General features: G+C 43.1%; 1 protein-coding gene across 1 annotated transcript; it reads left to right on the top strand.

The window, feature by feature from the left end:
- The first annotated feature begins 2,394 nt into the window (after positions 1-2,394).
- SOD2 (superoxide dismutase 2) lies at positions 2,395-13,874 on the top strand. The gene is made up of 5 exons (XM_070602700.1): positions 2,395-2,892; positions 3,257-3,459; positions 6,972-7,088; positions 8,665-8,844; positions 11,067-13,874. The coding sequence occupies exons 1-5, from the start codon at positions 2,870-2,872 to the stop codon at positions 11,210-11,212; spliced, it is 669 nt and encodes a 222-aa protein (XP_070458801.1). The 5' UTR covers positions 2,395-2,869; the 3' UTR covers positions 11,213-13,874.
- The last annotated feature ends 2,330 nt before the right edge of the window (positions 13,875-16,204 follow it).

Raw genomic sequence — 16,204 nt, forward strand, 5'->3', positions numbered from 1 at the left:
CACTGTCACTGCCCTGCTCCCAATCTTTGTTGCTTGTTTATAAGACCGTATCCTGGGGTTCAATTTAAGTCTCAAATCATCATCAACTCTACCAACAAATACATCGATGCAGCCTGGTTCAGCTCAGTCTCCTAACAGTGATGTCTTGTTTTCACTGGAACAAGCCCTTTTATGAGTGACAGATCTGTGACTGAATTCTGTGGTTTCATCCTTCACAATGCCCTTTTCTTCCATTTCCCATCGCTGGTACCCTAAAACTGGCTCTTAGTACCTCTTGCGAGGGTTCTTGCAACAGCTTCCTAACCAGCCCGCCCCTCTTGATGTCAATGCCAGACTGCTTTGCCTGAAAAACTACTTTCAACGTGCCTCACATCAGCTAAAATGCTTCTCAGCTTCCTGTTACCCACCACATGTTTGAGTTTTAAGGGCATCCGTAACCAGTTCCCAACCTGAATTTCCTCCTTCACCCGGTCACATACCCTTGGCTACAATCTCCTGATTTCCAGTAAGCCTCAGCCCTCTTGCTGTGAAACCATGCTGGGTGTTTCCCCTTTGGGTTTGTTATTCTCCTAATCCAAAGCCGAGTCATCCTTGGCGGTGAGGGGTGGGGATTGGGGGTGGAAGGTAAGGGATGGGGGACTTGCGAAGAGGGTGGAAGAAAGTCACTGAAACTCTGACATGCTTTGTTCAGCATCTACTGTTTTATTTTCTTTTATTCTATTCCATAAGGGCCCAACTCAGGCCACTAACAGTGTAAAGCTTTCCCAACTTCTATACAGGGAGGATTTACATAATTCAGGAATTTTTTTTAATTGTTGAGAAAACATCTGATATTTACAGCTTATTAGACTATAAGACACTATGGGAATGAATCTTCTGTTGTACTTTTTATATTCTGCTGAGTGGTTGGTTCATGAAGTCACTCCAAACACATGCCCAAAACTTGACTGGTAGGGCTTAGTAATCAAGAAAGTAAAGGAAAATGTCTGCTCATTTCCTCTGCCCATTTTTTGATCAGGTTGTTGACATTTTTGTTGTTGAGTTGTATGAGTTCTTTATTTATTTTGGAAATTAACCCCTTGTCAGATGTATGATTTGCAAATATTTTCTCCCAGTTGGTGGGTTGTCTTTTCATTTTGTTGATGGTTTCCTTTGCCATGCAGAAGCTTTTTAGTCTTATGTAGGATATGAACAGACTTTTTTTCCCAAGGAAGATATACAGATAGCCAACAGGCACATGAAAAGATGTTCAACAACGCTAATTATTAGGGAAATGGAAATCAAAACTACAATGAGATAGGACTTCATACCTCTTAGAATAGCTATAATTAACAAGACAAGAAATAACAAATGTTGGAGAGGATGTGGAGAAAAAGGAACCCTCATACACTGCTGGTGGGAATGCAAAATGGTGCAGCCACTATGGAAAGCAGTATGGAGATTTCCCCAAAAATTAAAAATAGAAATACCACAGGATCCAGCTATTCCACTACTGGATATTTATCCAAAGAACACAAAATCACTAATTCAAAAAGATAAATGCATCCCTATGTTTATTGCAGTATTATTCACAATAGCCAAGACTTGGAAGCAACTCAAGTGCCCGTCAAGTGGGGAATGGACAAAGAAGATGTGATATATATACACAATGGAATACTACTCAGCCATAAAAAAGGACAAAATCCCACCATTTTCAACAACGTGGATGGACCTTGAGGGTATTATGCTAAGTGAAATAAGTCAGACAGAGAAGGGCAAACGCTGTACTATTTAACTCATATGTGGAAGATAAACAAACACATGGATAAAGAGAACAGATTAGTGGTTACCAGAGGGGAAGGGGGTGGGGGGAGGGTGAAAAGGGTAAAGGGGCACATAGTATGGTGACAGATAAAAGCTAGACTATTGGTGGTGAACACAATGCAGGCTACACAAAAGCTGAAACATAATAAGGTACACCCGAAATTTACACCGTGTTCTAAGCCAACATGACCTCAATAAAATAATTAAAAAAAAAAAAAAGTATGAACTTTGGGTTCTAATCCTGACTCTTTCACTTATTAACTGTGTTACCAGGGCAAACTGCTTCACCTCAGTGAGCTCGTTAACTGTCGCCTGGAGTCAACGATAGGGACCCTAGGGGTGAAATAAAGATAAATGCGTGTAAACCCTGCAGCGCAGTCCCTGGTGGCACATCGTAGGTGTTCAGTAACCGCTATCATCAGGCCGCCCTTGACCTGGCTCCGGCCTGCCAGAGGTCCCAAGGTCAGTTCACTGGGAAAGAAAGGTCACTCCGGGCAGCGGTTAGAGGGGCACTGGCCCCACATCTTACCAGCGCCCAAGACCCGCCTTCCGAAGGACCTCAGCAGCCCGCGGGGCGCGCCAAGGCCGCTCAGGGAAACAACAGCCTTTCCCCTGGAGACGTTGTCGGCCCCGTGGCTGCCCAAACACGGCCCGAAGGCGAGGGGCGGGGACGCACCCGGGCGCCGACCCAGCCCCGCCCCCGCCTCCAGGACCTGCCTCCGGGCTCCGTGGGGCGGTGCTGCTGCGGGGCGGGGCCGCGGACCGTACCATCTCACCCGGGGGACGGGGGAGGGGGCACGGCGGCCTTCCCTTTGGCGACACGCCCCGAAGCACGGCAGGTGAGCGTCGCGGGTCCCGCGACCCACTGGAGAAGGTGGCCGGCCGGATCCCCTCTTCTCGCGTCCCCTGAGCCCAGAGACCCGCGCCCCCCGGGGTGGTAGCGGCGAGCTCAGGGGGCGGAGCCGCGGGGCTGGTCGTGCCCTTGAAGAGCGGCCCGGACGCGCGTCCGCCGCGGGCCGTGTGTGCGGCGCGATCTCCGAGGTGCTTTGCCTTCTGGACGGTCACCATGTTGTGCCGGGCGGCGTGCAGGTGAGGCGCCGGGGACGCGGTCACGGCCCCAAGGACGAAGGGGCGCGGGCGGCGGGCGGCGGGCGGCGGGCCGGGGCCGGCTTCGCGGCCGCAGCTGCCTCCATCGTCCCCGCACTCCTTCCCCGCTCAGCCTCTCCGGGGCGGGGGGCGCGGGGACGCGGCGGGCGACCCGGCCTGCCCGCAGGTGTCCGCTGACCGCGTCCAGGTGCGGCTGGGGCGCAGGGCGGCCACGTTGATTGAATGCTTCAAAGAACGTGGAGGAGCCAACGATCCGGAAAGGTCCGCTGCGCTGGTTCTTCCGCAGCCTCGTCTGCGTAGACAGGTGCGCGCGGTCGAATCGGTCTGTGCACGCTCTCTCTTCCAGCACGAGCAGGAAGCTGGTGCCAGCTCTGGGGTCTCTGGGGTCCCGGCAGAAGCACAGCCTCCCCGACTTGCAGTATGATTATGGCGCTCTGGAGCCCTACATCAACGCCCAGATCATGCAGCTGCACCACAGCAAGCACCACGCGGCCTATGTGAACAACCTGAACGTCACCGAGGAGAAGTACCAGGAGGCGCTGGCCAAGGGTAGGTGCCCGGCTGCCTGGCTTTGAGAACCTGGCTAAACTGGGAGTCATGACAGCGGGGCGTGTCCCCTTAAGGGAATGCCTCTCTAGTCAATAGAACCACTTCACGTGTTCTTGTTGACTTATGGGCCCAAACTTGCAATGAAAAGATCCAATTTGTGGGAAACTGAAACGAGCTTGTATTTACTTAGAATTCAATATTATAATACAATGTGGAGTTACGTTTTTTTTTTTTTAACAGCGTAGTTGACGAAAGCAGTAGCTGTGGACATTGTGTATTTTGTGTCCGGGGGTGTGTATGGGAATATTATAATGGGAATATTTCCCTATTGTGATAGGGAATTCTATGATTTTGTATAGAATGTCTCTATACAAAATAGTATTACACTTTTCAACTATTAGTTAATCAGTAGTTTGCACGAGGAAAATAATTAACAGTCGTGTTTCCAACTGCATGTATGGCTTAATAAGCTACACAGGTAAAAAAATGTATTTGAAAAATACTTTGGAGTGGCAGTCCTGTGAAATTTGTTGTGTAAATTTCAAGACAGTGACATCTTGTTGACTGGGGGCATCTAGTGGAAAAGTGTAGTATTTCAGCCCGATTGTTTATGAGGTAATTGGCTCAACAAAAAGAAGTGGAAGTTACAACATTCTGGAAGATTTGCTTGTGCAATCAGTTCCCTCAAATACGGCAAAAGTTTTGATGATTTAGGAAATAAATCCAGGAAGCCTGTGGTAATGAGAGGCTGGGGAATAGGCCCGTTGTGAAAGTGTTTCCTACGTGACGTCTGGCACCCGTGAATCTGTCTGTCAATATTTTAAAGACAGCTTAATGTTAGTCTGCTTCTTGTGCAATCAAAGCTGCACTTGTTTAGTGAAAACCACTGGAAAAAAAGCTTTACATGATATTATACCATATTGCCTGTAAATTAGTAAGTCCCCGCATAGGTTTCTTTTATTTAAAAAATTATATTTTAAAAATTATTGAAGAGTTAAGTTTTTGTGTTTGAGAATTTGGGAGAAAAGAGGAATGTAAGTAAAATAACATTAATCTCATCACAAGTGAGTAACATCAAACAAAAATATTTAACTTTCATTGCATTTAACAGAGGAAAAAAACAGGTGAAACCAAAGAAAATGTTGAACTTCAGGAAAGTTCTTCAAAGCAGATATTAAGCCCCCAAATTTCTATTAAAATTTAAAAATGATTAAGTGAACTTGGAGATCATTAAACTGTTTCTCAGTAAGCATATTTCTTTCCCATTCGAAAAATTTGTTACTGTTGATTTATTAAAAAGCAATATAAAACCTACATTTATTTTTAGGGTGACTCTTCAGGAAAAATTAGTAAAGGGAACACTGATCTGTAAGAAAATTATTTTGTAAACAACAAAAAGTTGGCATCAGAAAAAAACTCTCAAAGATTGTCTGTGTGGGGCTGGCCCGATGGCGTAGTGGTTAAATTCACGTGCTCCACTTCGGCGGCCCGGGTTTCTCTGGTTTGGATCCTGGGTGCAGTCCTAGCACCGCTCCTCAAGCCATGCTATGGGAGCGTCCCACATAGAAGAACTAGAAGGACGTACAACTAGGACATACAACTATGTACTGGGGCTTTGGGGAGGGAAAAAAAACAGAAAAAAGAGGAAGATTGGCAACAGATGTTAGCTTACGGCCAATTTTCCTCACCCATAAAAAAAAAAAAAAACCCTAAGAAACAAAAAAAAATTATCTGTGTATTCAGATATCACTAGGTTCTCTCCTTCTTTCTGAATTGCTAAACAACTGGAGGTTTGGCCTGGTAGCTTCAGAAAGCGACATTTCTTACATATGTTCTTAGTGTATACTCTAAGAACATAAGTAGCGAACTTTTTCTATCTTTAAGCTCCCTAAGAGCAGAGTTCTCAGTGGTTCTTTATGTTCTTTACTTTGCCTCTTGTATCTTGTGAATAACAAGCACTGAGTGTTTATTGAACAAGAGATTTCCCATTTTTCCTAAGAGTTCGGTTAATTTGTAGCTTCTTGAAAGCATAGAAAAAAATATTTTTCTTTCCCTGCTTGTTTAGAAAGGTAGAAAAAAATTCTTCAAACATAACTTTTTTTTTGAATATAGCTACCAGGGAATTAATTTTTTTCCCTTAGAAACTACGTTCAATGTATTCAATTATCTAGTCAATCAACAGACATTTATTGAGTGCCTGTTACATATGAGGCAATATTTTGGGCCCTGGGGATACAGCATGCACAGAAGTCCTTGTCATCCCTGGAACTTTCATTCCAGTGGGGAGACAGATGAACAAGTAAATATGTAGTATGCCGGGGGTTGTAAGTCCTATCGAGAACAACAAAGTAGGGGAAGTGGTCTGGAGGGGCTGGCGGGGAATTGCCTATTTTATATTGTGGTTAGAGGAGGCCTCACTGATGAGGTTGATGTTTCAGTAGAGACTGGAAGGGGAAGTGGGGGAATGAAGCGTGAGGCTGTCTCCAGGAAGAGCATTCCAGCACAGGCAACAGGAGTCAGTGGGAGCCCTAAGCTGGGAGCACGTGGAGCTTCTCATGTCAGTGCGGGGAGGCCGTTGTGGCTGGAGCTGGGCCAGCGAGGACGTGCGGAGGGTCAGCTGACGTGCATTGCAAGGACTTGGGGTTCATGCTGAGAGAGAAGAGCAGCCTTTGCAGGGTTTGACTAGAGGAGGGCCGTGATCACCTTGGCGTCTAGAGGAGCCCTCTGGCCACTGTGTTGAGACGAGACCGTAGGGGACAGACGTGGAAGCAGGAGACCCGTGAGAGGCGGAGGCTCGAATGCAGGTGGGGATGCTGCTGGTATGGACCAGAGGGAGGAGGTAGGGCTGAGATCCTGGATGCGTTTTACAGGTAGAGCTGGCTTTGCTGGTGGATAGGATATGGAGGGTGAGAGGAAAGAAGTAAAGAATGACCAAGTTATCAAAAATGTCTTGAGCAAACAGTTGGCACTTACAGAGATGGGGAAGGCCACAGGAAGAGTAAGTTTCGGGGTGAACATCGGGAGTTCCCTTCTGACTATGTTCAGTTTCTTGCTAAGGTAACATTGAAATATTCCTAGTGAATATCTAGTGAAAACTAGAAATGAGAATTGAAAATTTTCCATATAGTCTGTGAATGGAACCCTACATTTTAGCATTGCACTGTTTCCTAGCTTTGTTCTTTCTATTATTTCATTTGCTAAAATCTTTTCTATCCAAGAAAGCTCTTGAGTTCTTTGAAGCTCAGGAGTGACTTTTCTACCAGCTTTGCCCGCCGGGCTGGGCCTCTCACTGGTGGTTGAGCACATTCTGAATTGAACTGAAAACCCATGGGACAAATAGTTTTGGGAAGGTGTTTTTTTGTAGAATCATTAAGTTGTGGAATTTTAGGATCAATAGGATGTTACTGATAAGCTGATCCAATTATCTGACACTTTACAAAGAAAAAAATAGTGTATAAAATGGTTGAAAAAGTAAGAATTTAGAAAAATGTGTTTGCGTTTTAACATTTCAGGGGACGTGACAGCTCAGATTGCTCTGCAGCCTGCACTCAAGTTCAATGGTGGAGGCCATATCAATCATACCATTTTCTGGACAAACCTGAGCCCCAATGGCGGGGGAGAACCCAAAGGTTGGTATATGTTGGTGCAAGCTTGGCGGCATTTTGGGCACCGTAGGAACAAATGTTGATTTTCTTAAGTTGCCTTAATTCTCCCTGAGGTCTTATAATGGCATATTTTTCGTAGCAAGGAGTCCAGCAAAATTCTAACTTTTAAAGGGATATACGTAAGAATGGAGAATGCATTCAGGGAGTTATAACATCAGATTTTATACTCACATACACATAATATCATGTACGGTGTCTCTTTTTGGTTGAATTGTACTGTACATTAGCCAAAGCCTGGGGAACTCAGGGTTCAGGAAGGACGAGCTTTCCCTTACTAGCTCTGGGACCTAAGGTGAGGTCCTTAACCATTCTGTGTCTTACCTTCTTCATCTTTGTGCTCCTGGGTAATAATAGGGCTGTTTTGAGAATGAAATGTTATTATCTGTGAGGTGCTCGGAATAATGCCGTTTGCCATTATTTTACTACTATTATTTTACTGTTTCCTAACTGATGAGAAGTCAGTTGTCCCAGAAAATTAGGTTTTCCAGGACAAGTGCAGGTGTTGAGGGGGTGCAGAGCCGATGGGCTTGCTCACTGTCCTTGTTTACTTGACTTCCTGTGTGGCGTGTGGTGGCCCAGGCGGCTTTAATTATCCTCCTCAGCCTGGGAAGATATGGGGCTTAAATATAGCTCCCCTCTCTTGTCTCTGGGCTTCTGGCGTGTATATTACGTTTCTGTGTTTTGTTTTTTGTTTGTTTTTAATCATGTTAGAGAAGGCATCTTATGCACTGAAATAAGCGGTTTCATTTGGAGGATAAAAAGATGAATGGGGGAGTCAGTGTGGGAAACTGGACATTTTATTTTTTCTGAGTTAGGTCTTCAGACCAAGGCTTAATAGTTTTGAGGTTTTGTGAGTTACTGGAATCTCACATACCCCCACGTTCAGCCCGCAGGTTTTGGTGCTCTCTGCCGTTTTATGTTATCTGTCCCACTTTATTCCGTTATTTCTGCTTATAATAGATGATTACCTTAAGCCGGTAGAATCAGAGAAGTAATATTTTTGGCCTAGTTGATGTACTCAATCTAGAATTATATTCTATATTGCTACAGAATAAAAAGGCTTGTCTGTTGCAGTGTACCCTTAGTTCAGTAATAGAAGAGAAATCGTTCTTTTAAAAATGATATAATTGAGGTAGGAAAGATGTAGGCTGCCTTCGAGAAAAATCAAATAACAGCCATAACATTTTACTCCCAAATTGAGACAGAGGAGATAAGGTAGAAGTCAAAGTAAATTCTCTATTGAGGGAAAAAGAAAGCTAAAATATTATTTCTTTCTTGATAGAAATAGCCCAGTGAGTGAAGAAATCCCTGTGGCACGCTTCAGTGACAAATGTGTGAATTAAAACTGTGAGACTTATGACACGACGTAACACGGTGTTATGTAGTCTCGCTGGGTTATGCTGTGTCTTCTATATGACGTTGTCTAGTTGTATCTTGGGCCGTATGACAAGCATATTTAAATATGTAATAACATATTCTATTGTAATAATTGTAATCTATTTATTTGTGGGGTTTTTTGGATTTTTTTTTTTTTAAATAGGGGAATTGCTGGACGCCATCAAACGTGACTTTGGTTCCTTCGACAAATTTAAAGAGAAGTTGACTGCTGTATCGGCTGGTGTCCAAGGCTCGGGTTGGGGTTGGCTTGGTTTCAATAAGGACCAGGGACGCCTCCAGATTGTTGCCTGTCCTAACCAGGATCCCCTGCAGGGAACAACAGGTGAGATTTGAACATTGTCACATGTTCATTTGGGAGAGATGTTCACTAGAAAGCATTTAACTTGAGGGACTGGCCTGGTGGCGCAGTGGTTAAGTTCTCAAGTTCCGCTTTGGTGGCCCACGGTTCATTGGTTTGGATCCTGGGTGCGGACATGGCACTGCTCGGCAAGCCATGCTGTGGTAGGCATCCCACATATAAAGTAGAGGAAGATGGGCAGGGATGTTAGCTCAGGGCCAGTGTTCCTCAGCCAAAAAAAAAAGAGGAGGATTGACAGCAGATGTTAGCTCAGGGCTAACCTTCCTTAAAAAAGAAAAAAGAAAGCATTTAACTTGAAATAAGAAAAACCAGCGGCGTTTAAACCTATCTTGAGTATGTACTAATTTGAGCAAATCTTAACAGATGATGCTCAAGTCTTGTGCAAGCAGAAAATGCTTTAAAAGTCCTTGATATTTTGAAGTGTAAATCTTATCCAAAATAAGCACGTGTAATTTTACAGACACATTAACCAAAAAATGTTTTAAACATAAACTCTGCTTTATCTGACAGAGTTCCTACCGGCTTACATAATTATGCGCACTAAAATTAGATAAACGAGAGGGAGGAAAAGACGTGTGAACCGAGGCTGACTTCAGCCCTGAGTCTCTTGCCCCCTCTGCTGGGCGCTCGTCATCAGTCTGGAACTAGAGCTCCAGACGGCTGCTTTTCTGGGGGTTTTGGTATATGAAAATGCTTGGCTTAGAAGCTCCAGCCTGGGCTCACCAAATCCTTCTTGATGTGGAGCCAGATTGCATTAGAAACTCTTTAGGAAGCAGAGCCCTAAGTCATCCAGCGGTTAGCTTCAACTTTGGTCTTTCATGTCACGAGCCCACGGTGACGCCTTGACATCAAACCACAGCAGTTCTCAGCCACTTTTTCTCCCCCCTACACACGTCAGGAGACTGGGTTACGAGACCCACTTCCCTGGATGTGCTCAGATTTTGCCAGAATCTAAACAGCTCTTTTGGGAAAGTGAGATGCCACAGAATTTGTAAAAGCCACGAAAGGTTTGTGAGCCCTGCCTGCTGTAGAGTCATGTGTGGCCGTGAAGGTGCCTGCCTGGAAAGGCTGTGATTTCTAGGTGAATCCCAGCTACCCCTCCTTCCCTCCCACTTGAAGAAAGCCCCTTGGAATGAAAATAAGTAAAAGTCATGGCAATTTCTTTATGGGAAAAAACTTTGATAAATTTCATTACCTTAATTATTAATACTAAGTTATTAGTGGCATACCTCACAACTGATCAAGCTGTACTGGTTGAGAATTGTTTTCTTAGAGAAGAGCTATGATTTAGTTTGAGACTTTTTCTAAATGAGTGTGTTTTTAAAATTTTATTTATTTGTTAAATTTTGTTTATTTTTTTTGGTGAGGAAGATTGGCTCTGACCTAACATCTGTTGCCAATTTTCCTCCTTTTGCTTGAGGAAGATTGTCCCTGAGCTAACATCTGTGCCAGTCTTCCTCTATTTTGTATGTGGGATGCCACCGCTGCATGGCTTGATGAGTAGTCCGTAGGTACACACCCAGGATCTGAACCCATGTACTCCGGGCTGCCAAAATGGAGTGTGCAAACTTAACCACTATGCCACTGGGCTGGCCCTAAATGAATGTTTTAAAGATACAGCTAATTCTTCATTTATACTGTTTAATTTCTGGAAGCAGTGTATCTTTTTCTTTAGTCCAATTTAGTTTTCTTTGTTAATTTATCCTTTCTGCTAGTGTCTCATTAAATGTGTTCTATTCTTTAAGACTAACGTTAGCCTTGGGGAGCAGAGCAGGTTTCTCATAAACACCTCTGGATGCTCAGGTCCTGGGAGGTCCTCAACAGCCCCCACAAACATAACATACCTTATAAGACCCCCACTGAGGACCACTGAGAATTGTCTGTTGGGTACATCTGTTGGTGTCTTAAGAACAGCTATTAAAATACTGTAGTTAATTGATTTTCCCAAGTCTACTTTAATTATTTTTACTATTCATCACATTTTCTTCCAAAGAGTAAAGTTTAAAATCTTTTTATAGGAATACTTAGTCTTAGGCCGTTTTCCTATTTATATAAGAAACTGAAAATGGATGCGAATGTTGTAAAGGATAATTTTGTATGCGTAGGATGAAGTTTAAATTGAGAAGCTGCAGTGTTTTAGATGGAAATTCATAGTGTTTTGCTTTTTTTCCCATTCTTTCCAATAGGTCTTATTCCCCTGCTGGGGATTGACGTGTGGGAGCACGCTTATTACCTTCAGTATAAAAATGTCAGGCCTGATTATCTGAAAGCCATTTGGAATGTGATCAACTGGGAGAATGTATCTGAGAGATACATGGCTTGCAAAAAGTAAAGCATTATCGTTACACCGAGTGCATTAAGCAATTTCCAACTATTTTTGTAGTAGCTCAAAGTACCACAGTATACCAGTAAGCTGCTCTAGGATAGCATTTCTGAATGTGGCTTATTCAGATATTTGATAAACGTAATGCTATGAATAATTTCCTGTTTTACAATTTTGTTATTGGGCAACTGTTTGAAAATATTAAATGCTTTGTATGATTCGGTCTTTTCATTGAACGTTTCCTTCAGAGAGCTAGAATGGCTAGGAGGGTTTAATTGTCATCATAAAACCATCAAAAGTATCCCATTCCTATGCTGTTAGGGGTCTGTGGAAGCCTTTCTCATCCCATTCTGTTGTAGGAAATCTAGTCTTTTGCCCCAGTTGTTTAAGAACAAAATATTAAATTTATTTCCCAAGGGGAATAGTTTTCTATTGAAAATTGCTCTTTTTGTAAGTAATCCTCCATGTAGTTTTGCTTCTGGTGGTGTCACCCAATGGTCTTTAATTGTTTATGGTCACATGTAACACTGGGTAATCACCATTTTGTCTTTTTAAAAAATATTACTTGATCGCTAATTGAGAATTGCTTTATAATGAGAAAGAAATAGTCGTGCATCTGAATTTTCGTCTAGGGAGAAACACAAAGACTTGATGTGAAATGTTGTCCTCAAACCTAGAAATGTGTATTGTCTAACTTCTCAAAATGGACAAATTAGGGCCAAGCTGATAAAGTCCACGAAGGGAGGAGGTCACAGATGGTTCTGGCCGGGCGCTTGGTCAGGTGCTGCCTTCGTGGGTAGAGACAAGTGGTTTCCAGATGAGGTCAGCCGCATGCCTCCCTCAGAATGGAGGGAGGTGCCTCCCTCATTTATTTCTAAACACTTGTTTTTGAGTTATTGTATCCCATTTGATGTTTTGCTTTTCTTTTAAAAAATGTACAGTCCCAACAGAAGCTTTGTATTGAGTTTTTTCAATAAAGGGAAAACCATACCCTCAATACAGTGACTCAGCATGTCAGGTTGTGTTCCTGTTTCCTTTTTGCGGATGAAGCTGTTTACAGGTCACAGGTTCTTTCTGTATTTGGCTTAACATGGTCGTGCATTTCCCATATTTCATCGTCTTCCTCTTTGTCTTGAATTTTGTCAATTGGACATTTCCTAATTTACCTTACAATTCTATTACCAAATATCTCATTTGTTTCTAATGGTTATTTACTACAATAATGCTGAGGTGAGCAATCCAGATGGGTTTGCCCTTCTATTGGAATATATATAAATATATAAATATTATAATATATATATATATCTATAAAGGTTTTTTCTCAAACCTATTTTGTAACAGGATGTTTCCCCAAGTTTATTTTAACATTTTTCCCCCCAACTTTATTTTTCTGTTTTTTACTGGAAAAATGCAGTAAGTTAGCAGTTTCAATATTGAAGACTGAAGTTTTTAAAAAGATTTGAATTCAAGGCACTTTTAGAATTCAGTTAGAAAAGGATTTAGGTTTTATGAATTGTCAGTCAGCAGTGTTGATGAGGTTGGTGATAACTCTGTATGTGTTGATGCTTGTGGGTTGAAAACACTTCGAGACTGAACAGTAAAGTGACTTACGGGGAGCGCAAATGGGAGTCACGTGGTTACTGCTCACCTACACAAAGAAGGCGGTGACCTGTTTACACAGACCATCTAGAAAAGTGGGACCTTTTTGAAAGATGGGCTTTTCAATACAAGTTGTCTGCTACACCCTGGTTTGTACGGAACTGACAAAGATATGCAGAGACTCCTGATTTATATAAAGGTTTTGGGCTCTTACTAAGCTTTAAGATTCCAAACAAATCTAATGTTGGAATTTCTATGTGCCCCTATTTTTGCTGTGACTTTATGTCGAGGGAACGAGGGACAGCAGGGTCCTTCACTAAGATTGTGGGTTTTCCTCCCTGGCGGATAGATTTGAAGACACTAAGATAATTTACGGAGTAAAGATTTTAATCTTCCAGTGGATAGTGTCTGTTTAACCCTGTTCTTCATAAAAGAAAAGAAACAGGGAAGGTAAAATAGCCATTTCTTCTGAAAAGAACCAGTATTGTCTATCCAAGAAGGACTTTGTGGCCGAATCAGTGGTGCCCGCTCGATTCGGAGATGTGCTTTGAAAACATCCCTGTGATCAGTACTGGGGGGACACAGGACCCCAGACGCACGCTGTCCAGGAAATCATATCTGTTGCTTCAACTGCTGTGTAATAATTAACCTTTGATGTTGAGAAATTACAACTTCATCGCACACTTCAAGTTCACGATCTAAAAATGAGTTTTGAATTTCTGTTGAGTCCCTTTAAAAAAGTAACATCAAAATCACAAAATTAAGATTGATGCGTGTTAAATCATATCTAAAACCAGATATAAATACAAATTTTATTTCCTGTTTTAATTTCAGGAGAACTGTCTGGGAAATTTATTAGGTAACTTTTATGAATTACTGTCTCATTTTCAGTCGTACCCTGTGATCCCAACAAGCTAATGTCCTGTCTTCCAAGATACGCATAGTACATATTAAAAATTCTATAAGGTTCTGTATAGTTTTCATTTAATTATTCATTAAAGAAACATTTATTTTCCTATTGTAAGTGTGAAGCTTTTTGATTGTTAATAAAAGAATCTGTCAACTACCAAAAGAGGTCTGTATTGTGCATTTGTGTCAAAACATTCATAATCCTACAGTGTGTTATCATTTGTACTAAGAAAGGACTAATCAGTGATGGGTGGTTGAAATGTTACCCTTAAAACCCAGAAGGCCTGTGACCCGTATCTCCAGTCGTATCTGTAGTAACATCATCTGATGCTGTAACAGCATAGTATTTTATACACTAAATTAGAAAGCGATAACATCTGAGATCATTAACCAAATGTGGAATATTGTCTTAACTCTTTGAAAAAAAAAGAATCAGACTTTTGTCACAAGATGCATTTTACATAAAGTTGTGGACTGGTGATATGTTTCACTCTGGTGTTGGAAAGTATGAGCTTACCTAGTACAATTTTCCCCAGACTGCTGGTATCGCGTTTTTGGAAGGTGAAGGAGGGCCACCGATGCTTGGGTTCTCCTGGTTTGCCACATGCTGAGTCTGCCGTCCACGGCGGCTCTCATCATCGTCATTAAGCGGGTGGAGCGTGGAGTTTTGTGGGCCAGTTCTAGAGATGGCGCATGTGCTTCTGCTCATATTTCAAGGCCGACAAGGTCACGTGGAACTGCGAGGAAGGCTTGGAAACGTAGTTTAGCTCTACTCCTGTATCTGGGGAGAAGGTGGAGCAGGCTTTGTGAACGGCCAGCCTCTAGACTGCTTTGGGACTTTGAGCTATTTATTTGACCTCTCTGTGCCTCAGTTTCCCCAGCTGGCGATAATGGGTTGCTGTGGGTTTTAGATGCCTTAATATGTGTGAGGTGCTTCGAACAGTGTCTGACATGTAGTAAGCGCGACGTGCAGCTGTAATAACCGTTGTTTAATGTGTCTTCTCAATTTTTACTTGTGTGACTCCGACACTCTGCAGGGGAGGCAGAGAATACAGACTCAGCAACAGATCCATACAGCCCTGCCCTGGGCTCGAGTGGCCGCACTGGACCCTCTGCCTGCTTGGTGTTCTTTCCACCACAGTGCATGATATCCTGAAAGAATGCTTTTTATTTGTCCCGTATAAGCCGGCGTGGGGGGAAGCTGCTTCATTTAGGAAAAAGCTGTGATTTCTTGATTCAATCAAGCAGTTCCACCCAGGTTTTGACTGACTTGTCTGTATGCACATTTTAAATGGATCCTTTCATTTCCATCCCAGTACCAAAGTATGGAATTGTTTCCGAAGCAATTTTTTCTAAAAAGCTTATTTTTATTTTTTGGTTAAGCCTTTTGGTAAGAATGCCTGGGATAAGCCAAAAGTGAGTGTACCACCCCCCGCCCCCCCCCGCCCCCGCAAAGAGAGCAGATGGGAAAGTGTGTGGCTTTAATTTCTATTTTTCCACACACTTAGCCACCAAATCGTTAAGGAGTAAGATTCCTTACAGGGTCTTTGTAAGCAAATAGAGATTTTCTTTTTTGTTTGTTTGAAAGTGAGATTTCTCAGACAAAATGGGATATTTGGGGGCAAGTTCTGGCCTGTGTGTACCAGCGTGTACTCTGATTCGTTCTCGCCCTCCGGGCCTTCCCGACCTTCTCGCACACGGTGACACCCCTTCTCCAGGGCTTTCTCCATCAGCTGTGTCTCCTTTTCCTTTGTCCGTCAACTTGGGTCTTCTAGGAATGGTCTCTGTGTCATGTATTCCCTTCCAGGACAAACTGCTTGAAAATGTACTATTCACAGTGCTCTCTCACCTCCCGTGTGTCAATCATGCTGCTGCCTTTGGGGTTCTGCTCTGCGCCCCAATGATCCAGTGCCGCGTCCAAGGTGTGCTGATCATGGTGGCGAACACTGGTAGGTCTGCCCGACGAGTTCTTCACTGACTCATCCCTCAGTGACACTCTGTCCTCTAGTGAGGGCCGCCAGCCCCGAGATGGGCTCAGCAGAGTTCTTCTCTCGAAGTTTTAAGACCAGAGTTTTAAAAGACAGTTGGTCCCTCTCTTCAATACTTAAAACTATTAAATGTCTTTCCTTTATTTAAACCAAATGGTACTCAATCCTGGCTGCACACTTGAGTCGTCTTCCAGGAACTTCACACAAGTAATGATGCCCAGGCTCTACCCACAGGAGACTGATTCAAGTGGTCCAGCATGGGTAGATTTTTTAAAAGTTTCCCTGGCCTGGTGGCGTAGTGGTTAAGTTTGTGAGTTCCGCTTTGGCAGCCAGGGGTTTGCCGGTTCGGATCCCAGGGGCAGACCTCCTCACGCCTCATCAAGCCATGCTGTGGCAGCATCCCACATACAAAATGGAGGAAGATTAGCAACAGATTTTAGCTCAGGGCCAGTCTTCCTCACCAAAAAAAAAAAAAATAAATAAAGTTTTCCAGGTGACTCTAATG

This window comes from Equus przewalskii, chromosome 32 (assembly GCF_037783145.1).
Source record: "Equus przewalskii isolate Varuska chromosome 32, EquPr2, whole genome shotgun sequence".
Lineage (NCBI taxonomy): Eukaryota > Metazoa > Chordata > Mammalia > Perissodactyla > Equidae > Equus > Equus przewalskii.